This window comes from Lathamus discolor, chromosome 3, assembly GCF_037157495.1.
Source record: "Lathamus discolor isolate bLatDis1 chromosome 3, bLatDis1.hap1, whole genome shotgun sequence".
Lineage (NCBI taxonomy): Eukaryota > Metazoa > Chordata > Aves > Psittaciformes > Psittacidae > Lathamus > Lathamus discolor.
The window spans coordinates 15,781,848-15,809,323 of record NC_088886.1 but is presented as its reverse complement, the minus strand read 5'-3'; the positions used below and the strand labels follow the sequence as shown (position 1 = coordinate 15,809,323).

The 27,476-nt window shown below is 36.4% G+C and overlaps 1 protein-coding gene across 15 annotated transcripts in view; it reads right to left on the bottom strand.

The window, feature by feature from the left end:
* Positions 1-641: 641 nt before the first annotated feature.
* ADGRL2 (adhesion G protein-coupled receptor L2) overlaps positions 642-27,476 on the bottom strand; it is a 181,909-nt gene continuing 155,074 nt past the window's right edge. For 4 of the 15 annotated variants that reach the window (XM_065673669.1, XM_065673668.1, XM_065673672.1 and 1 more), the window contains 10 exons: positions 27,250-27,423; positions 26,043-26,252; positions 24,830-25,050; positions 23,494-23,560; positions 15,335-15,426; positions 13,288-13,456; positions 9,481-9,609; positions 8,964-9,060; positions 6,025-6,153; positions 642-2,727 (listed from right to left, as the gene is read on the bottom strand). In XM_065673669.1, coding sequence (XP_065529741.1) covers positions 1,973-2,727; positions 6,025-6,153; positions 8,964-9,060; positions 9,481-9,609; positions 13,288-13,456; positions 15,335-15,426; positions 23,494-23,560; positions 24,830-25,050; positions 26,043-26,252; positions 27,250-27,423 — 2,043 coding nt within the window. In that variant the 3' untranslated portion in view covers positions 642-1,972. Of the gene's footprint in view, positions 2,728-3,390; positions 3,444-5,717; positions 5,800-6,024; positions 6,154-8,963; positions 9,061-9,480; positions 9,610-13,287; positions 13,457-15,334; positions 15,427-23,493; positions 23,561-24,829; positions 25,051-26,042; positions 26,253-27,249; positions 27,424-27,476 lie in introns of all 15 variants that reach the window. The other 11 variants (XM_065673676.1, XM_065673678.1, XM_065673679.1 and 8 more) reach the window with 8 other exon arrangements.

Genomic DNA, 27,476 nt, shown 5'->3' with positions numbered 1-27,476 from the left:
CAAATGAAGTCCTTGGCATTATCTTTTGAGAGGCCCTGATTGAGAGGGACAAGAGAGGCTTGGGAATCAACAGAACAAAGACCTCGGACTTCCAATTTTGCCACTGATTTGGTCAGTAACATCTTGGACATCAGCTGCCTTCTGCAGTTCTCTGGTCTGATGAAAATAGGGACAGTCATGCTTATTTATCTAACTCAAAACAGTGCCATGATGGATTAATTATTTAGATAGCACTCAGAGTGCTATCCAAATGCTTAATTCATGTTTTCCCCACTGTAACAATATATCTTCATCACTAATAATTAACTGCTAATTACTGTTGCTGAGAATATGATACTGGTGTTTACCACCTTATTTTTAATTTCAGCACAGATGCCTACTTAAAAGTTATGTAAATTATGAAATTACAGTACATTTTCCTAATGACCCTGCTATGTCTGAGTTTGATCTTATCCAATTTTGACTAGAGTAATGAATAGGTAAGATGACCTCGCTTCTGTAGAGCTATACAGACAGTTTCTATTGTATTCTCAACAGTAAATCATGAAATGTAAAGAAGCCAGTCTAAGCAGGATACAGCTGGGTCGAAGGACTGTTGATGCCAATTATGCTTCGTACATAATAATGCACATTTTTACCTATTTGGAAAAAAATTCACATTTATTTACTGTCAAACAGGTGTTAAAACTTTACACTGGATATTAGTGATGGGCTCATTATTAACAGGTTTACACAAAGGGACGAAAAAAAGCAGAATTTTGTTGAAACAATTTACATTTCATTAGATTTTTATCATAAAATAAATTAATTACTAAATATAGGCAGAAGGAATATGGAAGAGCAATAGTTATGTTTTATTTATTTTTTTTTAAAGGACAGGCACCTTTTATTCACGAGAAAGCTTGTGAGAAGTGTCCGGTGTCCCCTTTACCCCTTACCACCCAACCCTGATTGAATAAAGAATGAACAGGGAATTGAGTTACAATCTTTGTTAGCTATACCAAATTTGTGCAAGGCTTGGTATAATTGGTTTCTAAAACAATTTTCCCCCCAAATTATGGTTTTTGGCAATAAAAATTCAAAACGTAAGAATAAAAACTAACTTGTCAAAGCAGAACACTGTTTACAGTGAAAAATAAGTGAAAACGGGTAGAACTTGCATTTAAACATACTACCGTACTATGAACAGAGTGTAAGAAAAACAGCTTATAACATATGTGCAACCAAGAGCTTTTCACAATATTTTCTTCAAACTCTTTAAAATTATTTTTTAATGACAATTATATTTCAGTTGGACACAAATGTATTTATTTTACCCTAGCAATAGAACAAAATATAATTTCTTTAGCCATTTTTTTTTTCATGAGAACGGTTCATTGTACAGTTGAGGAAATATATGAAATAAGGCCTGTGGCTTGATTGCTAGTGGTTAGACATGTATTCAATCTTTGCCCTAATGGAAAAGATTTGCAGTGAACTGCAAACTGATGCAGAATATCTCTCCTGCTTTTGCAAGTCTTGTCAGGAATAGTAAGGTACAGTAAATATGTCCCACAGGATTTTAGAGCCTACGCCTTGTATATAATACAATGTAGGCCTAGAAAAAAAAATGGTGCAGCCATATTTACAAATTTAGTTCACAAACTGCTGCAGTAAAATGGCTGGGAAGTGTTTTATTTCTCTTTTTTTTTCTTCACAATTTTGTTAAATTCAGCAGCAGAAGATATCTTAAAATACCTTGTTTGGTATTTTTTTCTTTGTAACAAATAATTCATTTTAGTATACTCTGTGTATATACAAAGTTTTTGTTTTATAAAAATTCACAGAACTGCGAGGTCCAGTCATCCCCATTACTGGAGAACCACAGGGTCAACAGAATTGTCTCTTCAAGCAGATATGAGGGAGCCTGCATGGGGCCAATTAAGTCTTTTTAATACTTGTACGTGGCCTTTAATATTTCCTTGCTACACTATTAAAGGCTTGTCACTAGTTGCATTTGTCCTTCTCTAACGTCCCCTTCTGGAATACATCCTTCCTTGTTAATGGGAATTATATAGCCGTCGCTATTACCCCTGCTGATTTGATAGTACATCTGAAGCTGATGGCCAGCTCCTAGGTTTGGCATGCTCTTGTAGTAAATGTCCTCATTTTCACTCCTCCTGGAGGGAGAGAGATCTTCTTCAACATCGGGGCTGCTCTCTGGATACGGAGAGTCTCTGAGATTGGGCATGCTCGTGTAAAGAGAGTCTCTGTTGGGGGACTGGAGGTGGTCGTCAGCCTCGGCTGTCAGCTGTGAGACGTAGCTGTCCGTTCCCTCGGTCTTCACTTTCTTCTGGGGCTGGTACAGAAGGGAGTGAGTCCGCTGAGGAATGAGAGGGGCTTCAAGCTCTTTATGGTGGAGCTCCAGCCCGGGGGTGTCACTGTGCATCAAAGATGAGGCATCTGCCACGATGGCATCATCTTCGCTACTGCTCCCGCCGATCACAGCTTTGGCCGGTAGCGTGCGCTCCAGGTTGTGGTTCTTGCTGCTGCCCCGCAGGTTGTTGTGCACTAATTCTGAAATGATCATTTTCTCAAAAGCAGTATCATTCAGGCTTAGTCCACAGTCTACAACTTGCACACTGTCGTTATAGTCTCCATTGCGCAATGAGTAGCTGTTGTTGAAATTACCATTTAGCGGTAGAGTATCCATGGCACTTGTATCCCTGGCATTGTTCAGTGAATGTCCTGAAATGGAAAAGGACAGCTCTTGGTTATTGCCTGATGTGCTTTTTATCACTTGATTATTTTTTTTAAACAAAATTCTTTAATGTAGTTCAGGACAAAGTTGTACTTGGAAGTAAGACTTGAGAAAAGTTAGGTTATTGAACATTCCCAAATGTAAACAGTTGCACACCTTATAGGAAAGATGCATCTTAAAAACAGTAATGTGTGTTTCCTGTGGGGAATAGTGGCATTTTGATTTCTTAATTTAGTGTCAACTCTGTGACTCTTCCACAAGGAACTGTTCACTCCATGCCCTTGCATATATAATGCAAAGCAATTCATTTGGAAAAATCTATGTTTTGAAGTACACCACCATGATTTAGAAAGAGCAAATGAACAGAATTTGTCCTAAACGACACTAAATTAAAAAGGAATTAAATTACAGACATAACTGAAGGTAAATGTATAACATAAACCCACGTAACTGGCAAGCAACTACTTCAACAACATTTCTAACATTTTTTTCCTTTTTTTTTTTTTGAGATGAAGTAAAGAAAAGAATGAAAAAAATGGATAAATACAAAGAATTTATGTTGAACAAGGACAGCCATCTTTCACACTACAGGGACCAGGGCCCACAAGCACCATCCAACAACACAATAGACAGCAGGTGGAATGACTCACTTTGGACAACTCACATCATGTCTGTCTGCTCAGGCTATCTGGCCTAAGAGTAGCTGATATATAAAAGAAAGTAAAATGATTTATTGTAACATGATGAAGAATTACTGAGCTTTTCAGCAACTTAGTCAGAGCAAGGGTTCAGCAAATTAGATTACTAAGCAATAACAGCTTTTTTTTCCCACTTAATGTAATTTTTTTTGCACTAATATTCTGTCTGCCAACAACAGCCCCAGGCTTCTAAAGGTCAAAGTTTGCCTGCAGTCTGCATCAGTCACAGTGACAGCACTGAATGAACCAGAATAGTTAATTAAGAGTTAGGCCCACAGTTACCATGGGCATGGAAGTCAAATGCAGAAATGTTAGGAATTTCTGTAAGTATGGGTCACAGAAATTAAACCAAAGAATAAATATTAGTTGTGGAATGGGAAAAGGAAATCAGCCATGGCTGATATCTCATAGCTGCTGGAGGAATGACAGATTGGGTAAGTCTGCTGGAAACATGAAAAGAAGTTTAAGGGGGAAGAGGAATGAAGTCTTATGATGATTAAGGTCTTTATGCTTTTGGTTTTGGCTTTTTTTTCTTTTGGGAACACGATAAAGAAAAGGTTTTCCTACAGACACAAAGACATGTAAACTACGACAGCACAGTGCTTCCCAAGCAAAGGAAAAAAAAAAGAAAAGAAAAAAAAAACCCCAAACTTTGAAAGAAATTAAACAGTCTGAACCATGGAAAGTCAGATGGTTAGAGCATTCCTAGAAAATCACTTTATCTACAGATATGTCTGGAAGTAAAGAAAGAATGAAGTGACATTTACTGAGATGAGACTGACCACTGTGAGGCTGCTGCATTATATGCAAGGCTTGGAGGAGTATGAGAAAAAAGTTGTTTTTGAAAAGATTATACATTTTTCCGTTTTGTTTTCCATAAGTAAAGCTGCAGCTTATCCTAGAAGATTCAGTCTTCTCTGGAAATATTGTTTTCAATTAAAAAGTAATTGCATTTTCTCAGGAAAAGAGTTGGTCTTTAAAAAATAGAGTAATAATTTCCAAATAAATTCTGAGTAATTTGCAAATCGTTTTGTATTTGTGTTATTGTTGACTCCTCTCCATGTGTACTGATTTAAACAGTGATGAGGGTTGTTTGAAAGGTCTCTTTAAGGTTTGATTAAACAACTTTGTAATTTTGCAATTTCATATATGTTCCAAGATTTTTCTTGCAATGGATTTAGCTGTGCGGAACATATGGCATTTATAAAAGTAGACAACACATGGACCACATGCTGGCATTCATTTCCCTCATGAAATGATTTAATTATATAATTTTAATTCTCTTTTCTTCTGCTAAACAGATACCAAAATATATCTGATAATCCAAAACAAATTTTCTATGATATACTGCAGAGTTAAGCATGCTAGAATATATTCAAATTGGTTTGATGAGGCAAATTTCGTTGCCCACAATCAGGTAATTCATTTGAAATCTTTCCATAGCCTGTAGCAAGATTACTGTGGGAATGTAAAAATATGAGTAAATTGTTAAGCATTTCTGCTTGACACTGTTTTGGTTTTAAACAGCAAATTATTTCAGCATTGCATAACTTCTGTTACCAACAGGGTTTGCTACAGACCTCATGTTGTTTCCCAAAAAGCAGTATGCAAGTACTTTTGAATGTGGAAACATTTCATTTGCAAATTGTGAACCACTTGCCCGCTGAGTCTACTTCATGACCGCTAGTTATGTTTTAATTGTGCCCATTAAAAATCATGCTGAAAAAATTTACATTTGATAGGCAAAGTTAAGTTTTACTCCCATACTTGTCTCTCTGTAGGTTGCTAGAGGAAAGCATAAGGAAAGTAAGAAAACAAGAGAATGAAAATAGAAACTACAGTTCAGTTAAAGAGGAAACTTGAAATAAAAACTGGAAACAAGGTTTTATGAGCTCTTTATCGAGGATTTATCATTCCAGTTACACTAAAGTGATCTTACAACTCATCAAACAGCAACTGCTAGATATTTACTGATGAATTGCACCATAGTTTAAAAAAGCAATTAGATAATGCAGAATCAAAATGTTAGGTAAGTGATGACACCCTTTATTCCTACAGAACTAAACTCTTCTAACTGTTAATCTCAGGATTTTCCTACAGGAAAATGATCTACCATAAAGCTGCACTATACTATAGTTTGTATCTGTTTGACGCTGGATACAATTTTCTACACTGGGGTATCCAAAGGGGTCAAGATGCCTTGTGCATCTAATCAGTTCCATAAGCAGGTTTTTGTCAGCAAGCTTTAGAGTCAACCTTATATTGCATAGACATGATACCTCTAAGTGATATTTATCTTGAAGATGGGCTCTCGGACCATGTGGTGTCAGTCCTGTAATAGTATATTAAGATTTATGCCACCTGTGTTAAAAACATGGATAATTATTGGTAAATACTGTTATGGCAAAGGCATTACTATAATATAGTGCAGTTTTACAAGCTGACATTGGCAACACTGTATTTCTTGAACTGACAGAAATGCAGACTATATGGCTAGGGTATTGCAACTTGAGTTTCTATCTAGGGAAAAGGAGGGATTTGGAGCAAGCCAAGAAAAGCGGTTTTATTCAGGAAGTATAAGCACACCTGGTGAGTTAAACACAGGAGCTGAAGGGGCATTACACACAACTGTTTCAGCGAGCAATGTGTTATAGGGGTTGTTAGTGCCGTGTGGTCGAAGAAGAGGGTTTGTTAGTAGGTAATTGCCAGTCATTCCTAAAGCAAAAGAAACAGAAAAAAATGTCAGTTCTTTAATTTTAGGCTGACAGTTTCAATAAAGAATAGTTTTTATTCATCGTGAATCATGTAGGGCTTGTCAAATGTAATTCAGCTGAAAATTTCTGAATGTATTTGAGCTATGTATTTGAAATGGGAGCAGGAAAACACAGTTAAGTTCCAGTAATTCACAGGTGCTGTCCAAATCCCCGAAGTAAACATCTGGTGAGAGTGACATTTACTAACGTATACAAAATCACTGTTACACAAGAATAGCAATTAAATGTGTAGAGATCAAGGTACTACATAAAACTATTATAACTTTAAAAATTATCACATGGAACACTTCTGTCCAGGCTTGAGAGAATTAATTTCTCGAACTGAAAGGTATTGAAAAATCTCTTATGATGGGATCAGAGCTGTTATTCACTTTATGAAAAACACATGGACAGTGGAAGGGAATTGCTGTTTTCGAACAGACAGTGGATGACAAACTGCAAGAAGCATATCTTAGTATATGCAAAAGTATGCATGCTGAGGGGAAAGCAAAATATTTGCTCTAAGAAATCAGAGCATTCACATTTTCTCCCGGGACACTCATGCTGCAAATTTATCTGCCAGGTTTTAAAAAAGAATTCCTCAAATGACATTTTTTTTTTTAAACAGTTTACAAACAATGCAAGATGAAGCAAAACACTACATGAATAGATTCTTTTAAACCCATTTTACATGTTAATGCACCAGCCATTTTAACACCTCTTGGAATAATTAGAGAAAAAAATCAGCATATTTTGAGAAATTATTAAAAAGTCAATTAATTTCTGATGTCTAGCTATTAGAAGAAAAATGGGTTCGAATAATGACAAAAGAAAACCCCACACAAAATGCTGTGATTTAGAACTTACTTTAAACGTTTAATTAAGGTAAAATTCCACTTTCTTTCCTATTGCATTGCACAGCAGTATATCAGGATCAGTGTATTACAGACCCAAGGACAACTGAAGAGCCAGCTATATTTTTATAGTATGGGCATTTTTATTTGTCAAGGAAAATATATATTCCAAATATAATGCTTTTGTACTACTATAGCTACTTAGCAGCAGAAATTAGTGAAAAATTCTAAGATTCAGAGAATTATTGCCTGATTATGCTATCTTATTTGGAAGTTCATCTCAGTGAACAACTAAAAAGATTCTATCATAGCTTTTTTTCCAGTTGTAATTTACTTATTACTAGAAATACTAGCTGAAACACACTTTTCTTGAGTTCATTTTTTTGTGTGTGTGTATACTATGTTTAATCTTGCTCAGAATCATTACCTGTAATTTATGGTTAAAAGAATTTCTTTTTTCCAATCAAAAAATTTTTGACAATTTTAAAACCTTGATTTTTATTTTTAAGGAAAAAAGACACTTGCAGTTAATTACTAAACTATGCTTGTATGTACGTATCGCAGAGACAGTGACAGTACTGTAACCGAATGAAGATGATATCAATTTTTCTGATCATGGCAGAACATCTCCAGTGACATGTGACTGGACCTCCAAAAGAGGAAGAGACTTCCAAGACCTCTGTTTAACTCTGAGTTAACAGAGGGTGCAGCATGGTTAGAGCAAACCTCAAGACTTGGAGACATCCAATTAGGGTGAAGTCCCAGACTTCTATCTCTAGTGTATTTATGGGATTTTAATAAGACACTAGAAAGGAATGTAGTTCTTTCTTAGGCAGGAAAAATATACATATTCTACTTAGGAGAAGTTACTCGATTTTGATTTGCTAGAGGAACATACCAAGATTCAGATGGGGGTTAGCAGTGAGACACAAACATCTTACCCACATTCTATACACCAAATAGCAAAAATAGAATCATGCTTTCTGAAATGCTTTCTTTCACAAAATACATTTCTTATTTCCAAAACGAATGTGACTTAAGTACATGTCCTTGCTACCAAATCTTGAAAAAATAAAAAAAAGGGAGAGAAATTTGGTAGTTGTTGATGAGGGCTTTACAAGCAGCCCTCGCAGTGGTGAATTTTCTGTTTGAAAGTTTCTCAGTTAAGCAGAAACTGGTTGCAATAAGATCAGAGGTATGTGTTCTTTCTAGGGACTTGGGTGTAAGAACAGGCTTTGAACCTGGCTTGCACAGAGCAGTCTTCCCTCCATAGCTAGCTCTAACTGCCTTAGAAAAACACAGGGGAATGGGACGAAGGAAGCGGTATTCTGTCTCAACTAATACCCTTGTCTCCTAACTGGACATGAGAATGAGGTTACAGATTTCAAAGTCTATTTGAGCTGAGAAATTTGGAGGTTTTGTTTCTCTGTGCCTGAAAATCTGGATTCTACCCCACGTGACAGATATGATGCTCTTTGAAATAGAAAAGATAAATGCTTTACAGACATCTCTTGCATAGAAATTATATCAATTAGATTTCACTGGGAAAATTTCTGCACCTAAAAATCATAGTCAAATATGCATTTCAAATGTTACTGCACTCATATTTCTGTTTCAGATTTAACCTATAAAGGTTAGGAAGATTTAAAATTATGATCTTGCTTTTAAGTTAAATTATAGATGAAACTTATTTAAATATATTCTCACAAATGGAGGAATTCAACTTCTATAGCAGGCGGCCAGTTGAGAGAACACAGTTTTAAAATATGCTGGTGGGTGACTTTAAAACTCTGCTTTTAGAGAACATTTGTTGCAGAATATTTTTTTTTCCAAAACATTATTTTCAATTCTGTGTTAAATAATATAAAATCTTATAAAATTTAAGGCTTCTAAAACGGAAATGTTCCCAGTGACTGACCTTGATTAAGTGTTGAAGTGCTGTTGATGTCACCTGAGATAAAAGACGATTCAGATTGTTTTCTCACAGTGTCATTCCACATCCTCCTTATACGACTCTGTTAACAAAGCAGTGAGACAAAAGCATAGTAAGTTACAAAAAGATTTTATCCTACTTATGTGCTATTATGTAGAATATTTGTGTTTATTTTGGCCTGAAGCAAGCCATGCTTCTAGCACACAGTAAAACTCCTCCTGTTATTATTAAAGCTCTGATTCATTAAATTTCATTTAGATGAAACATAACGGTATAAACCTTCCTATAAAGAAGCACTTAATATACAAGAAAAATAAGGTGTTTGAATTAGACCAAAGTAAAAGGAAATTTTAAAAAGAAATCAATTCTACTATGCAGAAGTATGTATTTGCCATCTAAATGATAATAATGAGAAGAAAATTAGTGTTTCCGATTGGAACACATCTCAGTCGGCTTTTTAAAAATAAGGTTAATTAAGAGATGCTGTCAAAGTCTTTGTTACCTGAGTGCCAGAGGAATAGCGGGCACTAGTTCTTGTTGTTGATGCCTTCACTGAACTGTGGGGACTCTCAGTTGGTAGTCCACCACAGCAGTAAGAATGTCGGAAGCATTTGCCATATTCCTTACGGACCTACAGAGGGAAAAGCAATACTTAGCACAAAAAATAGGCTGAAATATCTCCACTGACAAAACCACATAAACCTTGCATAGAAACTATTTACTTTTCAAGCAAAAAGATATTTCTTGTCTGTTGAATTACTGGCCATTAGCAAAATAAAGTATTCTTCCCTATTTAGTGGCAGCATTATCAACTATCCAGGATTTCTGAACAAATTATTTCCAAGGTATATATGCATTTCATTTAGATGTGCTTGAATAATCATTACTCAGTTGGGGGTTGGAACTGGATGATCTTTAAGGTCCCTTCCAGGTCAAACCATCCTGTGACTGAGTTACTTATGGAATTATTTTTATTTTGTCATACTATAGATTAATATAGTTCAGTTTACCAGAACTGAATGCTGCCTGAAAATAGTCCTTTTTTATTTGAGCTTTTGGTGCAGAAACCATAGAAAGCCTATTTTCCCATCCTAGCATGCAAAAAGGGCTGAGGTAACTAGCCTGTATACTGCTCGGTAGTGCCCATTATGTTGTCCGTTCTGAGAAAGTGCACAAAACCTGCAATGACTATACAGTCATTTTCATACAAAGTTACTATGTGTAACTCAAAACAGCTGCTAGTTCATATGGTCACACTAGCTTTGGGATTGTACAAAGCTCACAAATGCCACTACCCCACTTTAGGGAGAATGCCTGCTGTGCTCATAGAGGCACCATCAGACTTCCAGAGTCAAATTTTAAACTATGAAGCTTGGGAAATCCTTCAGGGCCAAAAAATAAAATCCTCATTATGGTCTTTGCCGAACCTAGAAATGTGACTAAACCTATGTATATAAGAGTTTTGTCTGACAAAGCAACAAGACTAATTAATGATTCTAGTATTCTGCCTGTATTTATTCACCTTCTGTTTCCAGTGGCCTACAGGAAAATTTAGCTTTGTCATTTTTGCGGCTACTATGCTAGCTACTATTTTCAGGTAACAGGAAAGTGAATACACATTTTGGCAGCATGACAGCAACAGTGAAAGGACAGAGTGGATAAAATTTTGAAAGGTGCTCAAGTCTAAATTCATAAATCTTCCACCAGATACTTGGCAACCTAAGTGTCTCCTCTGCATCAGTGAGACTCGTAAGTTTCTGGGAAAAGTGGGTTTTCAGTTAATGTGGAAAGTCTGCTTGACCTATGAAAATACAGGACAGAAAGTTACGTGTATATAGAAAGGAGAGAGGGGAAAATGCAAGAAATTAATAGTGTGGATTTACACGTGCAATGTGCTGTTACCAATATTACAAGAATTTCACTAATGGAATACATACTGTGATGTTTTTACAGGCCACAAGGTTTAAGAAAATTTGAATAGTTAGTGCCTTAATTGACTTCAAGCTAGGGACAATAACTCATATTTTTATAAAACTATACGGTACATACTTTAAGTGAACCCCAATCTATAACAATACAAAAAAAGACTCATGGGAAATTAAAACAAAAGTGCACGGACACAGAATTATAATCTCTAACCCTGTAGTCTGTAAAACCCATGTCTGTATGTATCATCACTAGATGGTATAACACCTAAGAAAATCCATTCCTGAACACAAATGGATATTAAAAGGTCCAAACCACTACAAAGTAGAAACAATAGCAATCAAAACTGTATTTTTACCCAAATACCACCCTCCAGGGCTGGTTTTGCCTAATGCCTATATTGCAGTGACTGTACATTATCTCTCAGTACTGCACATTCCGCTGTCATTATTTCTAAATTATAGCTTGTTGGAAACCGATGGAAGCAACAGCACTATCATCTTGTCAGAACTGGAAACATAATAGTTTTCACTTTCACAATTCTATTTCACAGTTCAATTTAGTGACCAACTAGTAATAACAGAATAAAAAGACTACATTAGCTATGCAGACAGAGGATAGGATGATACCCAGTCAAAAGCATCGAAACTTAAAAATCTTAAATGGCAGCTTTAACATTCTTTCAGGTATAAACCTTACTGCTCTAGGTTATGCTTTTTCACACTTGACTGGTATCTTAATATTGCTTTTTGCTGATTCTACTTACTATAAAAACAATGCACAGCTGGAAAAAGAAATAAAAAATTAATCTGGTTTTGATTTTCAAGTCCAATACAAGTGGTAGAAAGGGCAACATTATATGAAACCCTAATCTAGAAATTATTTGTATTTTGAGAATGTTTGCATTTTCTTTCATCTCTTTTTTCTCTTACGCTCAATCTCCTCTCTAAGTATGCTTTTATTCTCTCAAAATGAGAGGAATACCATGTTCATCTCGATAAAACTCTGCCTACAAGATCTTTTCCTAAAACATGGCTGAATGCCACTGTCTACATCAAATTTAGAGGTGCTGATACTGTTAGAGCTGGTTCAGTTGAGTCACGCAAGAGTGTGATTTTTGTACTTGCACAGCAATGCTTTATCCAGTGGTCTCAAAACATTTTATAAATATCAGTTAATTATGTCTCTGGTGTGCTAATTATAATGGGAATTAATAATTGCTATGTCTCCAGCCTAAAACTGGTAAAAATATTTAGAATCTAAATATCACAAATTGGCTATTTCCAAATGTAGTTTGTATTGCATTTTATGTGAATTTTTTTGGGGTGGGATTAACATTTACCCTTCCTCTCAACTCTTGTGACTTTTATTTGCTACACCTTCTAACACAGGCTATAAGCTTTTTTCTTTTGTCCTTCAGAAAAGCACCTCTAAGGCATCCCCGCTCAGTCTGGGGATGAGTTGCAGGGAACCCAAAGAGAATCCCATGCAGCTGTGCCCTTCACTTCCTTCTCTCCTGTTTGCTCCTCTCCTCTCTCCCCTGCAAACCTTCTCTCTCCCCAGCAGATCTGCTCCTTCTGGACTCCTCTGTTCCCATCGGGCAAAGGGGAGCAGAACTAATTTAGCACATCCCACTTATGAGGGAAAGCTCTTGCCAGGGGATTCCAGTTTTTCCAGTTGAGAGCACAAAGCTGTTGATTGTGGGGGGAAGCAAACGCTTGAATAAAAGTAGTCATGCTGGCATCTTTGGGAACCTCTCCCCGTTAGCAGTTGTCTTGTGTTAATGACTACATTTTTTCTACAGTGTGCTGAAGTTCACAATAAAATTAATTTTTACATCTCACTTAATTTTGTAATGAACAAGCACTGATAGTACAATCCCTGCCTATCACCCGTAGCTTTATGTGGCAGCTTAATGGGATCTCAGGAGAGGTCCTCTGCCTTGATCTGAGAGAGTTTCCAGGCTGAGACAGGCTGATACCATAAATGATCCTTTGTTAGCAGTGCTGCAGCTAAGACAGGTTTTGTTTTGTGCACATATAAAGACTTCTGGCTGTAAGTCCAGACTAATACATACCACATTACCAGCGTTAAGCAGTAGTACATTTTCTATAGTAATTTTCTTCCCAAAGCCTCAAAACTTTTCAAGCCCAGGTTGGAAATGCTGCATCTATTTTAAACCCACTCAGGCCATAGAGAAGTTACAGGAACCCCACAAGAACATACAGCAAGAATTGCTTTTGAATCTTAGTCCCCTCCTCAAACTACTTCAGAATACTCCAGTTCTTAACACTGCTTTTTTTTTTTTCTCTGTTTTTAAGGAAATATATGTGGTATTTTTAAGGAGTTAAGAGAACATGCATGTGTGTTTTCATTAACTTACTTTCTTTTGAAGGGCACAATGAAAGATGAAAATAAACATTCCTTGGAAAGCATTAAATACTGTGAAGAGATATGTCATCACAACAGTGCCCTCATTGATAAACAGCAGGCCAAATGACCATGTTAGGCCAAGGAGACACAGGAGAGCAAATGCACCCAGGACCCAGGATCTGTAAAAGAAAATTAATTTTAGTAACATTACTTATGAGAATGCGTATCACCAAAACCAATATTAACATTTCAGTTCCTGCAGTTGACTTTTACTAGGTTCATATTCAAATGTAAAAATTCCTTGGGTTTAACCTTTTATCTATTAAAGAAAGAACAATTCCATTTAGTACTCTTAGTCTCCAGTGAAAACAGCAAGAGTAGATGTGACCTTTTTCTTTCTCAAGAACTGCACAGGATGTTAAAACTATTTTGAAATTCAGAAGTATAGCGTAAGCCCCAGCTACTCCATTGCTTTATCTGCTTTTAGAAAAGAGATTGATAAATCTGGCTTAGTCACTAATCACACCATAGATTTTAAACTGCCATATGACACCAAATAATGTAACACAAATGCACAAAGGTTAAACAGCAGATTAAAAGCCTAGAGCCCAAATCTTTAATGCGCCGATAAACTCAGCTAAACTGAAGCTAGATGATCTAACTTCCGCATGAAGAAACCCTGCTGAAATGTGACAAAAATATGGATATTGCTCTACAAAATAGTCTAAAAAAGATTCCATCATGAACGGGTTAAGGAAAAGGAATTGTAGAGAACGGCACAGAATGAAAGGGAAAGGGAATTAGTCAGTGAATTCCACATCTAACTAATGATCTTACTTGATAAATGGCTTATTATCTTCATAGCTAGAAAGCATTATAAGCAGAAAAGAGAAACAAAATTATTAGACAGAATTGAAACAGAAATTAATAAGAGCATTTTTAATTGTCTATAAAAATTAGTCAAAATCAGAAAATTCAAAATGCAGAGGCAAGCAATTTAAAATTATAAAGGCATATAATAGTTTAAAGTTCTTTAGCAAATCAGGTATCTCAAAAGTAGTTAATTAAAATTAAGGGAAATCCACAATATTGACCGAGTTTGTAAAGTTAAAAATCATGCTAGAAATTTGTTAATGTAGGGTTCTATCTTACCCAGGTAAGTCCGTATTATAGTAGCCATCACAAACACGGTAATTACTGGTGTGGATGAGAAGACAGAAAGAGGAAAAGGAAGAAAAGAGAGAGATGCTAAAGATTAGCTCTCTCTCTCATCATGCAACATGCAATGAAGCTGATACTGACCTAGCTAGAACATCTAGTTCACAATGTTATAGCCTTACTGCAAAATCTCCCTTCGCCATTTTCAACATTCAGAGCAAATCTGTAAGACCCTTCCACATCCAACCCTCAGTGTTAGAAAGTTGCATCATCCCTTCAGTGTTGATAACAAAAACCTTCAGTACAACATATAGCTATACAGAATACAGTAAAAGACTATCTAAAGAAGCAAGAGCTGTCAAAGCCTTGTCAATTGTGTAACACTTAACATTACTCTGCAAAAGGGATACTGAAGTGCAGCACCATGATAAAGTAAACATTTGTCAAATTAGCATGAAAACAGCAGATAATCTTCAAGTTAACAATAATAATAGAGTCAATTCTCTTGGGAGAACAGGATTACGAGTAGAAACTGCTCAGAATCCCTAAATCAAAAAGTCATTTAACAAAACAAACTTAATATAATCATATCAGCCATGCAAACAGGAACATCATTTTAGATCTGCGTTTTAAATGCAAATGGAATTACTACAGTGCTGTGGCATTTCCGTGAAATAGTTTCTTGGCACTAGTTCCAGGCCGAAATTATCTAATTTTGACCGGCGTTTGTGACATTACAGCAACAATGTGACGAAAGAAGGATTGGCTCTGTTTGCTTCTAATTGACATCTGCAGTTGCTGGGAGACAATGGCATGTGCTCCTAATGGAGAGTAGCTTTCAATCAGTTCAGCAATCAGAAAATAATCATAGTTCTCATACTTGAACACAAAGCACTTACTTAATGTTTTCCAACCTGCTAGAGTCTGGTTTCAAAGTGTTTGAGTGCTTCACCATTTTGCACAATGTGATCACCAGGAAGATAAGATTCAGCTGTCAAAACAGATAAGAATGAAATTAAACTACTTCAAGTAATAGGCTGAATAATGATAATGTTACAGACTAAACAAAACCCCCGTAGTTTATTTTCAAATATGTAGTGAAACAGTGTAACTATATCACACAGTCTGTAAAAAGTGACTGCAAATATGGATAAGGGGAAAAAAAAGTTATAGGTCACTTAATCTTTCAAATTCAACACATCATGATGAACCGCCATATTTATCTCATGTCCAATGTCTTTGTCAGTCCAGGTCTGTCTCCCAGCTTGTGCTTGGCCCCTGTTCACATTCACCTGTCATCTCTGGCCCTGTTCCCCATTTCACTGACCTCCAAGAGGACTATGCTTACCCCTTTACTGTACTATACTAGTTGTCATTTTTTTACCCCATCCTGCTTCTGGAATGTTTTTTGCCTCTGCTGGTTTCTCCCTTTCCTTTTTTTTTATTCCCTTTTGTTCTCAAAAATCCCACTCGGTTCTTGAAAACAGCTTAAATGTAACTAAAGAAAAAGAAAGAAAAAAAGAAACACAAAGATGCAGCAAATACATCAAACTTAACAGTGCCACAGACATAAGCTGGTGGTGCACCCTCCTATTGCCCTCTTTCCCTTTGTAGTCTGGATTCTGTCAAAGCAAGACTGCATGAGACTTGAAGGAAAGGACTATGCTGTCTTATTCTTGTTGTGTCATTCATATAGATAACAACGGGGAAGATACCGAAGGTAATTTTTTATAGTTTTCCTATTGTGAAACAGAATCACAGGTATCAAAGATACTAGGTGCCTTTCTCCTATTGATTTCAAAGCATGTGAAGAGCATAAGTAAGCCAAACACAAAGATACAGTAAGCCAAAAACAAGGATGCCTGCAGAATACGGGCTGAAAAGTGGTATACAGTTATGTTGAGTAATTAGTATGTGCTGTCCTATATCATGCAGACAATTCAAATAAAATTGTATGCTTGAAAACAGTAAGAGCTATGTCCTTCCAAGGAGAAGACACACATCTTTATCTACTAGTACAATGGTCCACAAGAAGTGGCTGAGCTGACAGCCAAGATTAAATAGGAGAGTATGCTTGGACATCCTTGTAACACATGTAATTAGATAGATTATAACCCCATTCTTACAATACCCCATATATATCTGCAACTGGTTACTGATGGAGAATGATCAAGCCCAGCCTCATTAAGGGGAGCCTCTGGTTTGAGACAGCATCAAAGTTCTTTTTGTAACACTGGGGATACCAGTTCATATCAGATGTGTTTCTATAGCTGTGCCACAGCGGTCAGAAATGTCACTCAACTCCTAATAAAGAGCAGGTCTTAACAACCTCAAAAAGATGAGTATTTTAAAGGCTCTGATCAGAGGCTGTTACTAAACGTATGTATTATAGAAATAATTCCTATTGCTAAGGGCATTTAAGTTAACACTGCTGTTGCTGTCTCCAAATCAGGATGGACAGTACTACCTATAATGCAGTTTTCAACACTAGAACAGTGTTTGGAGACCTTTGACATCAATAGTCCTTATTCAAAGTAAAACATTTTTACAACTGTACCTTGAGATTAATACAAAAATTGTATGTGATACAAATAACAAAACCAAGCTTTTATACTTTATTTCTGTGTTTCAAGAACTGACAAAAAATACTTAACCTTTAAATGGGGGTATGTGCATGGTATAGGTTAAGCCTGATTTCCATTGCTGCAAAATGTAATCGAAGTGTTAATATCTGACAACTCTGCCGATTACTTTTTATGATTCTTATAGGCAACGACTAACCACTTGAGAAACACTTCATTATATCATTGTGATCATTTTGTTTCTCTTATCTATGTTTCCACTGCACTGCATAAGTTCCTTGGGTGAGGAAACAAGTTGCTTCTCTCCCTGGCCTCTGCACCAGACAGAGGACATGGACTCTGTGCATGATCTGGCCCTCAGTTCCATGCCTTTGTAGGCAAACTTTATTCTTCTGTACTTGAAAAAGTTTCTTGCACACTTTGGTAGCTGACATAACACGAACTTCTCCAGCCTGCTTAGAATAAAGTCAATTTACTTTCTGTGAAAACAAACAGATTAAAAGCTAAGACACGTCCCATGCCAATCCTAACATGTAAATCACCTTTGGCTGCAACCTATGCAACTGGGAGTGCACACTCCAGTTCAGAATAGTATTTACAGCACAGCTGGAAATTAATCCTTGCCTAAGTAGCTACCCTGGAGTATCCTGCATTGTACTAACTACATCATTCTTGGATCAAAACCTTATAGATATGGCTTAGCCCATAAATGACTGCCTTATGAAATGAGAGGTTTTTATCCTCTGCTTCTTTGTATGACTGAAGTGCTGGTTTGACATACGAAAAACAAAAGCTTGTATTTACATACTGAAGTTCCTTTGGTGACTTGCAAGCAGACACAGCCCTACCCCAGAGCCTGAGCCAAGCTCCAGCATATTAAGCAGGTTTTATGTATAGACTCATCTCTGTCTGTATATATGTCCTTGCGGGCCTAGGGAATAACTTTACACAGCAGTTTCTTAACAGATGCTTTAATATGAATATAGGTACAGACCCCCAAAAGCAGCCACAGAAATAATAATGCTGTATTACAGCAGCTGAAAAAGTCCTTCCAAGAAGAAAAGAAAAAAAGCAAAACATTGTACTTTGCAGACAAAGTAACTATGACAACAGAGCATATGATACCTGTTTTTCCATCACGGTGAAATATTGCTTAGTTTCCAGTTTCAGCAGCTAAAAGACCGTGTTTTGCTACTTGTTCAAACATGCTGGCATCTCTGTTACACATTATATCATTATAAAAAGCCTATTTTGCCCACTTACAAATAATGTAACCAAACCTTTCTATAGATTCGCTTTTGGCTCCCTTACTGCTTTTTATCTAGAAATTGACTGTTTTGGAAGAACTCATGAATTGGAAGATTTTTGGGCATCCTGCCATTTTATTACACAAGGCACTAAGCAGTGAGGGAAGGGAACTTGTTGGAGAATAACTGCTTTTAGAAGTAATGGTTGAATTACTTTTCTTGGTGAGAAATACGTGAGGGGACAAGGAAACACACTTGGTGTTTTTGCATTCATTTGTACCAACTCTATAGAAGCAAAACTGTTCCAGCCCTGAGCAACTTGGTCTGAGTTCAGAGTTGAGCCTGTTTTGACCACAGATCTCCTGACATCAATTCCATCCTGAATTGTTTCATGACTGTGTGAGGACTGAACTGTTACTGATCTAAGTAAATGAATCTATAAATGTTTTTCCAAGCTTGACATATAGTCTGAATAGGACACCTTCCTTTAAGAGGAATGTTCACCACAAACATGCAGTACTTTAGGGTCGCATAAAGGCCCACATGAATGGCAAGATGAGATTTTTAAAGCAAACTTGTAAGAGGCATACATGGGCCTCTGACAATGGTGACTTTCTCATCGCTTCATATAACATAACAGGTTAGTGATTGGCTGGACCTCATCCTGACAACTGGGCTGCATCCCAAGTGAACCAAAATCTGCACCTGAGCAGTACCTCTCTCCTTCAATGGTAATAGAAAATGTAAATACATTGTGTGAACACACACACAAGCCAACAGTGTTCCACACATCTTAAAACAGTCAAGAAATTATACCTTTGTTAAAGTCAGAAAAATCTCTTTCATGCCACACTTCTGAAAACCAGACCACTGCTCTTTCAAAGGCTAAAAGTAGGAATTCGTAAGTTTTGGATCTGAAGATTCTGTTGTGATACTGTGACAGAACATGCAGTTACAGTAGGTGGAGCTATAATGTGACATCTCTTAAAACACTAGCTGATAACGATAAACAAAACTTGGATTTTTGGGATTTCATAAATGTATCAGGTTTTTGCTGTAATTTCTAAAATATATTATCCACTATAACACACAGGATACTGGATTATATACAGAACTTATTTAATCTATACTCTGATTTTACAAATATATATAAAAGTAAAGAAGGTTATTAGAGCACGTTTTAAAATACCAGTTCCTGCTTGTCTCTTAATGACAAGTGTAATTTGGATAGAACAAAGCAAAGGCAACTGCGTATATATTATTAAATAAAATGTAAATACTTAAAACATCTAAAATTTGAAGATTTTTTTATGGTAATGATCAAATGCAGCAGCCAGGAAGGCCATGCTTCTTTCATAGCCAGCACACAGACGGCCATATCTGGTTTGGAAATCAGAAGGTATGGGACATGAAAAATAATGCAAGTAGGAATTTGGTGTTTCTGGCACCTGAAACCTATGTAGTTTTGTGTGGGACTGACTTCAAGTCAAATTAACTTTTTAATACAGTGGATGTAATAACCTGCACAGAAGACTAATGGATTCAAATTAGTTGCAGGTACAATGAATTAGTAGCCAAATAAAGCTAGATTTTGCAATAATTATGATAAATTTCCCCCTGTGAAGAACAGATAAATACCATTTATCAAGTGTCTACTACAGAAAGATATGTGTGCATTATTTACCATACATAAACTCACAGATACAGTCCATTTTCATATGCAGAGCTGGATTATGTGTACATCTGTATGTCCACATGCACTGACTGCTAAAGTAATGCCCCAACCTGAGTGAAAAATGTTAATTCCTATGTTAATGGAACAGGACATCCTAGGAATTTTTGCTTAAATAACCTCCGGTAGCCTCATCTATTGGCTCCATCTGCAAGAAGGAAACTCCAGTGGTTTTGGCTGAATTAAATTCAAACCAACATCACCCATTCCTTGGAGATGAATGAAAATGGATCTACATAGAAGTCAAAATACTTGGGCTTTTCTGACCACAGATTACAGGAGTGCACTGTTTGTTTTATAGCCATGAACCTGCTCAATTGAATCACGTCCGCCTGAGCTTAGCAGCTTAAAATTCATTCCACACAGCCTGCAGTGCTGACATGGATATGATAAGACAGAAGAACAGAAACACCACTCTGAAGTAACCTAGCTGAACTGCACATGTTCTGACCCTTTTTGAACTCCCCAGAGCTTTTGTTACCTGGCAAATGCAGCTCTAAAACTGTTCTTGTATCTCCAGATCTTTGCTCTTAGCCATGCAGAAGCCTATTTCTCTCTGGGACTGGCAGGGAGAGAGGTGCTCTCTGAAGGCTTCTAAATGAGTGTGCACACTGAACTCCTACTGAACTGAATTAATTATTAAAGATGCAGATGGAGCTGTCCAAATGATAAGAACAGCTCCTGACGTATCATGATCCAAGCTTTCATTAAACCATTTCAGGCATACTAATGGTTTCCCACTGCTCATTACTTACATGCTCTTTTCTCATAGATATAATAACCCTGGTGCCCAGAGGCACGACAGGCTATGGAAATAGTGAAGTAGAAAGTTCCTTAAGAGATGTACAGAGGAACTTCATACTTTCCCCTTGTATTTCCCATCCTCATTTTGAGGAAACCTGTATACAGATACAAGAGCAAATGCTTATAAATGCAGAGAAAATGTAAATTAAACTAGTAAGCAATACTGTCAAAATGGAGTTTATGTGCATTGACAGTACTATTAAACTGAGAATCATAGAAGTGATTTGATGAACACGTTTAAAAGCTTACCAAGGTAAAATTCTCACATGCTACTGACACTAAGTAAGCTACACTACAAATATGGTTCTTCAGTTACACTGCACATGACATATTATTTTTCAGCCATTATACTTCTCACACTTCTTTCTCCAGTCTCTCTTGCTTTCTCAGCTGGGACGATTAGAGGGCAAAGCAATTGCTAGAGAAGAATTACTCCCAGGAACTGTGCTGTGATTGCTACCTGCTGTTTCATATTTTTGAAGTTGGGAATACTGCTCCCAAAGGCCTTTTGCGTCTCAGCCTAAATGATTTGCTGGAGGATAATAATGTCATGGCCAGTAAATAATAGTGAACTATGTCTGTACATGGTCAATATGATTAAATGTCCTTCACCTCTATTCTCACTCTGACCTGGTTATGAGGAAGTGAAAAAGCCTTCAGCAAAGCCCAACGCTTCCCATGTGAAAAGTTATTTTAAAGCAAGGGAGAGAAATAGAGGTGACTTATCAAAATACTCCCAGTAACAATAAAATAAAAAGCTAGACACAAAAAGCAAAATTATCACCACACAATCAGACTCGAGGTAACTGAACTACTGTGGCATGAAACTTAGAACAAATTTCTAGTAATGATCATAACAACTACAAGAAACAACTCTGTTTTGAAAAATACTGTCTACCATATTGAAAATACTAAGAACATCTTTCAATTGTAATTGTAATTGTAGGTAGGCCAGGTTGGACGAAGCCTTGGGTGGTATGGTTTAGGTTGAGATGTCCCTGCCCATGGCAGGGGGGTTGGAACTAGATGATCTTAAGGTCCTTTCCAACCCTAACTATTCTATGATTCTGTGAAACTTTATTTAATTTAAATGTATTTAGAACAAACTCAGTACAATTATTATGGTCTATAGTTTAAATCTTACAAACACTGTAATTTTTATAATTCAATTCATACACACGTGAGTTTTGGCATCTGTGGCTCTTTCTTAGAAAATATGCCAATGAACTCAAACAACAATGAACATGGCACAGCTATCTTTTCTTAAGTGACTGTTCAAGGACTGAAACAGTTTTTGACATAAACAGACTAAACCCCACCTAAATACATAAGCTTATTTCAATACTGAAGATATGAGGAATGTATGAAGTACCTACAAAAGACTGGCTGGGTACATTTTCTATAGAGAGTTCCATCATCAAAGTATCTATTTTTATACGGAGAAGTAACGTAAACTATGAACTACAAGAAGTGTTATAACAGTACACCTATACATTAGATCTTAGATCTACAGAAGTCAGAAATTTCAAAATTATGCCTGATGCATGTGCTTCAGGCTGAAAAAAATAATAATGGCAAAATACAATTCCTGAATTTGGGAATTCAAGGGAACCAAATTTCTGTTAACAGTTCACAACTCTAGTACGGCATAAACACAGAGGAACAGGTAGCTATTTGGACCTTCAAAAGCATGAAAAATGAATTAATATTTCCAAACTATCAGCAGTTATGAGAAAAACTCTGTGTAAACAGGCTATGTCCCAGCACAGCCTTCTAGAATATTTCCAAAGTACAGCCAGGCTTTAAAGATACTGAACTAGCAGAGGAAAGAAAGGTGAGTCAAAATGCACGTCTTGCATTCACTTTCCTTCCCAAAACCTATGTTCGGCAGTGTTGGTATTACTAGTCTGAAGTAACAGGGAGCCATTTTCCCTGGGTTGGCAGATGACTATGTGATTTTTTTTACTTGAAAGCGCTCAGGGAATGGATAACTGAGGTATGAACACAACATCTCATTTTAAACGGACTACGGGGCACACAGCTATGGATGTACATATGGGTGTGCATGCATATGACTGCACTCAAATGACTGCAATACTTTTTACTGATTGCATAATATTTTGTTATTTATACTAAAATAGACGAATTTATGACATACATTACATGTAACATAAATACACATAGAAGTAGTCATGGAAAACGTGCACAGGCATATGCAAATACGTATGCAAATACTGTGTAAGTATAATGAAATATAAGATCTATTTAATTATTCAGTGTGTTAGAACACCCTTTTGAGATAATTATGTTGGATAATTAGCAGTTAAATTCTGGAACACGTACAATAGTGACTCAATTGAAAGCAATAATAATGGTTCCATGAAAAAAAAATGTGTTTAGTACTTCATTGATTTTTCATATGACTACACATGTCAATATGACCTTCAGTGTTTAAAGCCATTAGATAAAAATGGCTACGCTCAAGCGCCACCACAGCTCTGACAATTAACCATTTGGTCAGCACTCTTTAAAGATTTCTCAACATTTATATGACCACTGGTCACATTACAAATTGTTTATAAGCTTTTTCATGAAATGTCTTGTGAATAAGGATGGTACTGACTGATGTTATTCAATCTTTTTAACTTTGCTGTGAGGCAACCTAAAAGGAAAGTTAAAATAAAAATTCTTACCAGAATAATAAAGGTAACAGGTCCAATGAAACTCCAAATAAAATAGTTATCTACATGAAGCCAGCAACTATTGTGGAAAAAAGGAGAATCAAAAGTGAAAAACTGCATTAGTACCTCAGTCCAAGAAAACGAAAGTGCAGAAATACTTCTTAAGCTAACATTTTGCCAGTAAACAATGATAAACATTGCACACCACCACGTAGTCTATGGACAATTTTTCCTAACCTGATACTCTTCTGATGAGTCCTGTTTAATACCATTATTGAACTTAAAACTACATCATCAGGAATAGCTAACATATAAGAAGCAAAACCAAAAGGAACTCGCTCTCCTTTCAGTCAAAAGTTTTGGTTACAGGTGCTATTATGGACAACGAAATTTAACATCAGTAAGTTATTTCTCATTTTCCATGTAATCTTCAAAATCTGCTTTTAAGTTTGTACCATACGCAAAGTGCTTACTCCTGAGGAATAAGACAGAAAGTAACATATTTTACTGAAAAACAATATGGTATAAATAATATGCCACAAATGGGAGTTGAACAGTATAGAAAGTATACATATGATAACAGAGTAGATGACGTGTAAACCTATCAGGGCTGACTTAGCGATACATTTTTCATACAGCTCAGTTCCCTGCTGAATTGCTCTTATTTGTCTTTCATCAGTAGCAAAATCAAGCAGCTTTCTTGTAGTCAACAGTATCTTCCCAGTCTGTAACTAATTTCATCAGAGGACAAAGTAAACACTATCAGAAGGCAAATTCATGCCTACAGCAACTCAAATCCTCAGAAATATTTTCTGTCTACCTTCTGTCACTTTCTATATATATCCATATTTTTGTAAATAAAAGGCAGTGGCTAATTTTAATCCTGCTCTACTTGCCTGATAAAATGTTATAAAAGTGAAACATACGGGCTGAAATATTGTACTGTCATAATTCAGGACGAGAGCTAGCTAGAGGGGCAGTTGAACAAAGAGATCTAATGAAGCATCAGCTTAAAACTGGGTGGTTAGGCCTGTCAGAGACTTTAAGTTGAAAAATTTTACTTAATATACATTTGAGGCCAAAAAGTTATTTACTTTTTCAATTTGTTTCAGGTCAATCTTTTGTGTTAAAAGAAAGACCATAATTTAGAATCAGTCTCTCTAGAGTACAAATCCTCTGAACCTAGAGAATTACAAAAGACTTGATTGTAATTTGTGCACAGCATTGCCATTCTCTTACCAATAAAGCTTTCAGATGGTATTTTAGTCTGTCAGAGACCCTCTGACAGCTAATAGGCTTTAAAAAATTATTCACTTGAAAAACACTCAGGTCACTTGCAATTACTTACGCTTTCTCTGTTCCGTAGCTCTTATAGTCAATAGCTGCTGAAACACCAACGACTGTAGCAGGGAAGAGGTAGCCAGCAACATAATAATACTTCTTCCTAGAATATTCACTTTCAAATACTTCTACTAACATTAGATAAAGCTGCACTCCTTCTAGACACATCCAGGCAAAGGCTGCCAGGAAGAAAAAGTGTAACAGACCTGCAAATATTGGACATGCAATCTGCAAAGAAAAAGAAAAACAGAAGTATAAACCACAAAATTTTCACATTGTTTCATCTCCAATTAAACAGTAAGTTATAGAACAGCACATACTTCTGTGACAGATCTTTCACAAATTCAGGAGCATTTTCCCTACCTGAAAACATACATTTAATATTTGAAAATACTAATGTGTGCTCAGTAGTTACAGAAAGTAAATTAGCTAAAGTGTGTCAACGAAGATAAGGAGACTTCTCCCTCACCCTCCACTCTTCGATTGCAGAGCGGACTTTTTAATTTTATACACATTAATTTTGAAACTGATACGGATTTAGGACTTACAGTTTAGATAATCTGAGACATGAACAGTTGGTTCTAGATGCACAGTGAAATACTGCTTATTTAAAATTATGAAGTAGCCATGAAGCCATTTTTACTTCCTCTAATTTGGCGGCTTCTACTGTCATAATAGAAATCAGTCTGAATCTTCCCCCCTTTGGCTGAGTTCTGGATGAAACTTTACTGATTATTAGATTTCATCCTAATGAATCTCCAGATATAATTTCTCCAATACTGCCAAAAATCCTGCATGCAGGTGCAGTGTAAAAAATGTATAAATATATAGACAAGGCTTTGTACTAATATATATCTACATACAAAAAAGTAGTGAATAGCTGTTCGGACACATGAATGTAACAAAAAAAAAAAAGTTCCTAGTACATCAACATTTAATCTCCTCTTTCAAAAGTTTAACACCTGCTTCATTAATAGCTGATGTTTCTCAACTGAAAATGAAAAATATTGCAGTAAGTGGGAAATTGAAGCCACAGCGATATTTCTGATGGATGAAAATACTATTTAGGAACATGGCTGTCGTACTTTCACACTGAGCTTTTATTTCAGCCTTGCTGTGTCAGAAAGCTGAAAGCTTGGCGGTGTTGTCATGTTTTAATTCAAATCCATTTCAAACAGTCATTTCAGAGAACAAGATCAGTACACACAGAGAAAACTTACCTTGTACTCTGTCTTATCGATGCCTATTAGGAAAATGAACTCAGCAATGAATAGGTTGATACAAAGGTTCTTGTGAATAGTGTTACGATCACTTTGCAGGCCACGGAAAAAACAGAATGTGAAGATGCAGATGGCCAGGCAAACAAGAGAGATGACAATTCCCACCCAGGTGATGACAGTGAGGAGCAATTCGTGCACTCCATCTTTGTACTAGAAATAACCAAGAATGGAGAAAATTAATATGACTCTTTATGAGTATAAACAAAAACCTATTTTCACTAATAGCATCCAGGAAAGTTACTTGTTCATTACATGAGATGGACAAAATGTACTCAGTAGTTTCTCAGTCTCAGATCACCTTTCCAGAAGAGCAAGATTAGGGTAAGGAGAAGATGAGCAGGTCTGAGAGGAAAATGTAACTATTTTAGCCAGATCAGATAGCATTTTTACTTTTCCTACAGCTTGCTATAAACTCGTCAGACAAGAACAAGTAGAGAAACATAACACTTTGAAAGTGCCACTAGGCTCTGATGCTAAGAAAGAGGAGAGCTTTCCCTGGGACATGCTGTAAGAGTACACGTTCCTTACTACAGAGGTCCACAGCACAGAAGAAAGCAATGATTTACACAACAATTAAGATAAAATGCAGACTATGTTACATGTGTTAATTCCAGCTATAATCTCACATTTAGCTAAAGAAAGTTCCCTGCTTCATTTGTGACAGAATCACTTTCGTCATCTTGGTTATCTTTCCAGGGACCTTTCTGAATACAATGGTTTTATGAGAGGCCCCATATCCTTGCAAATACTGCATGTTCTGGGCCCCCCTGTCATTCAGTAAAGGGCTGACCTTCCTGCTCTAAGGAGAGCTGGCACTTGAGATTCCAGGGAACAGCCTGCACAGCTGCGTCTACAGATACTCTCCAGCTGTACTGAGGGGAAGTCTGTAAAACAGTTGTAAGGTGGTCAGTAACTAAAATATGACGAGGGAATCTCTTGTCCTTCCTTGTTTTTCTTTCCTGTTATTTTGCTCGTTAACTTTATGGGTGAGGAAAAAAAGCGCTACAGAAAGCAAATTGCTTTGGAAAGAGTGGGTAGAAGCTAGAAATACTTAAGAAACTTCTGCAACTTTGAATCTTGCTAAAAATTTAAAGCTCAGCCTTTAAAAGTCTGTTCCCTGCTAATGGCTAGTAACATCATTACCTACCACAATTTCCCGATGAGCCATAAGAATTGCAAAGTTGGTTAGGTGACTGCAAGCACACGTTGTATGAGTTCTATTTGTGTCAACAAGTTTGCAGCCTTGAGTTGACCAGTATCCCATCATAGTCCTCTCTGAGTAGTTCCAGAAGGAACAATTTGCATTGAAATAATTGTCAGGCTGGGAGATAAAAGGATAACATAAAATGAGGATTTTACACACTAAGATGGCAA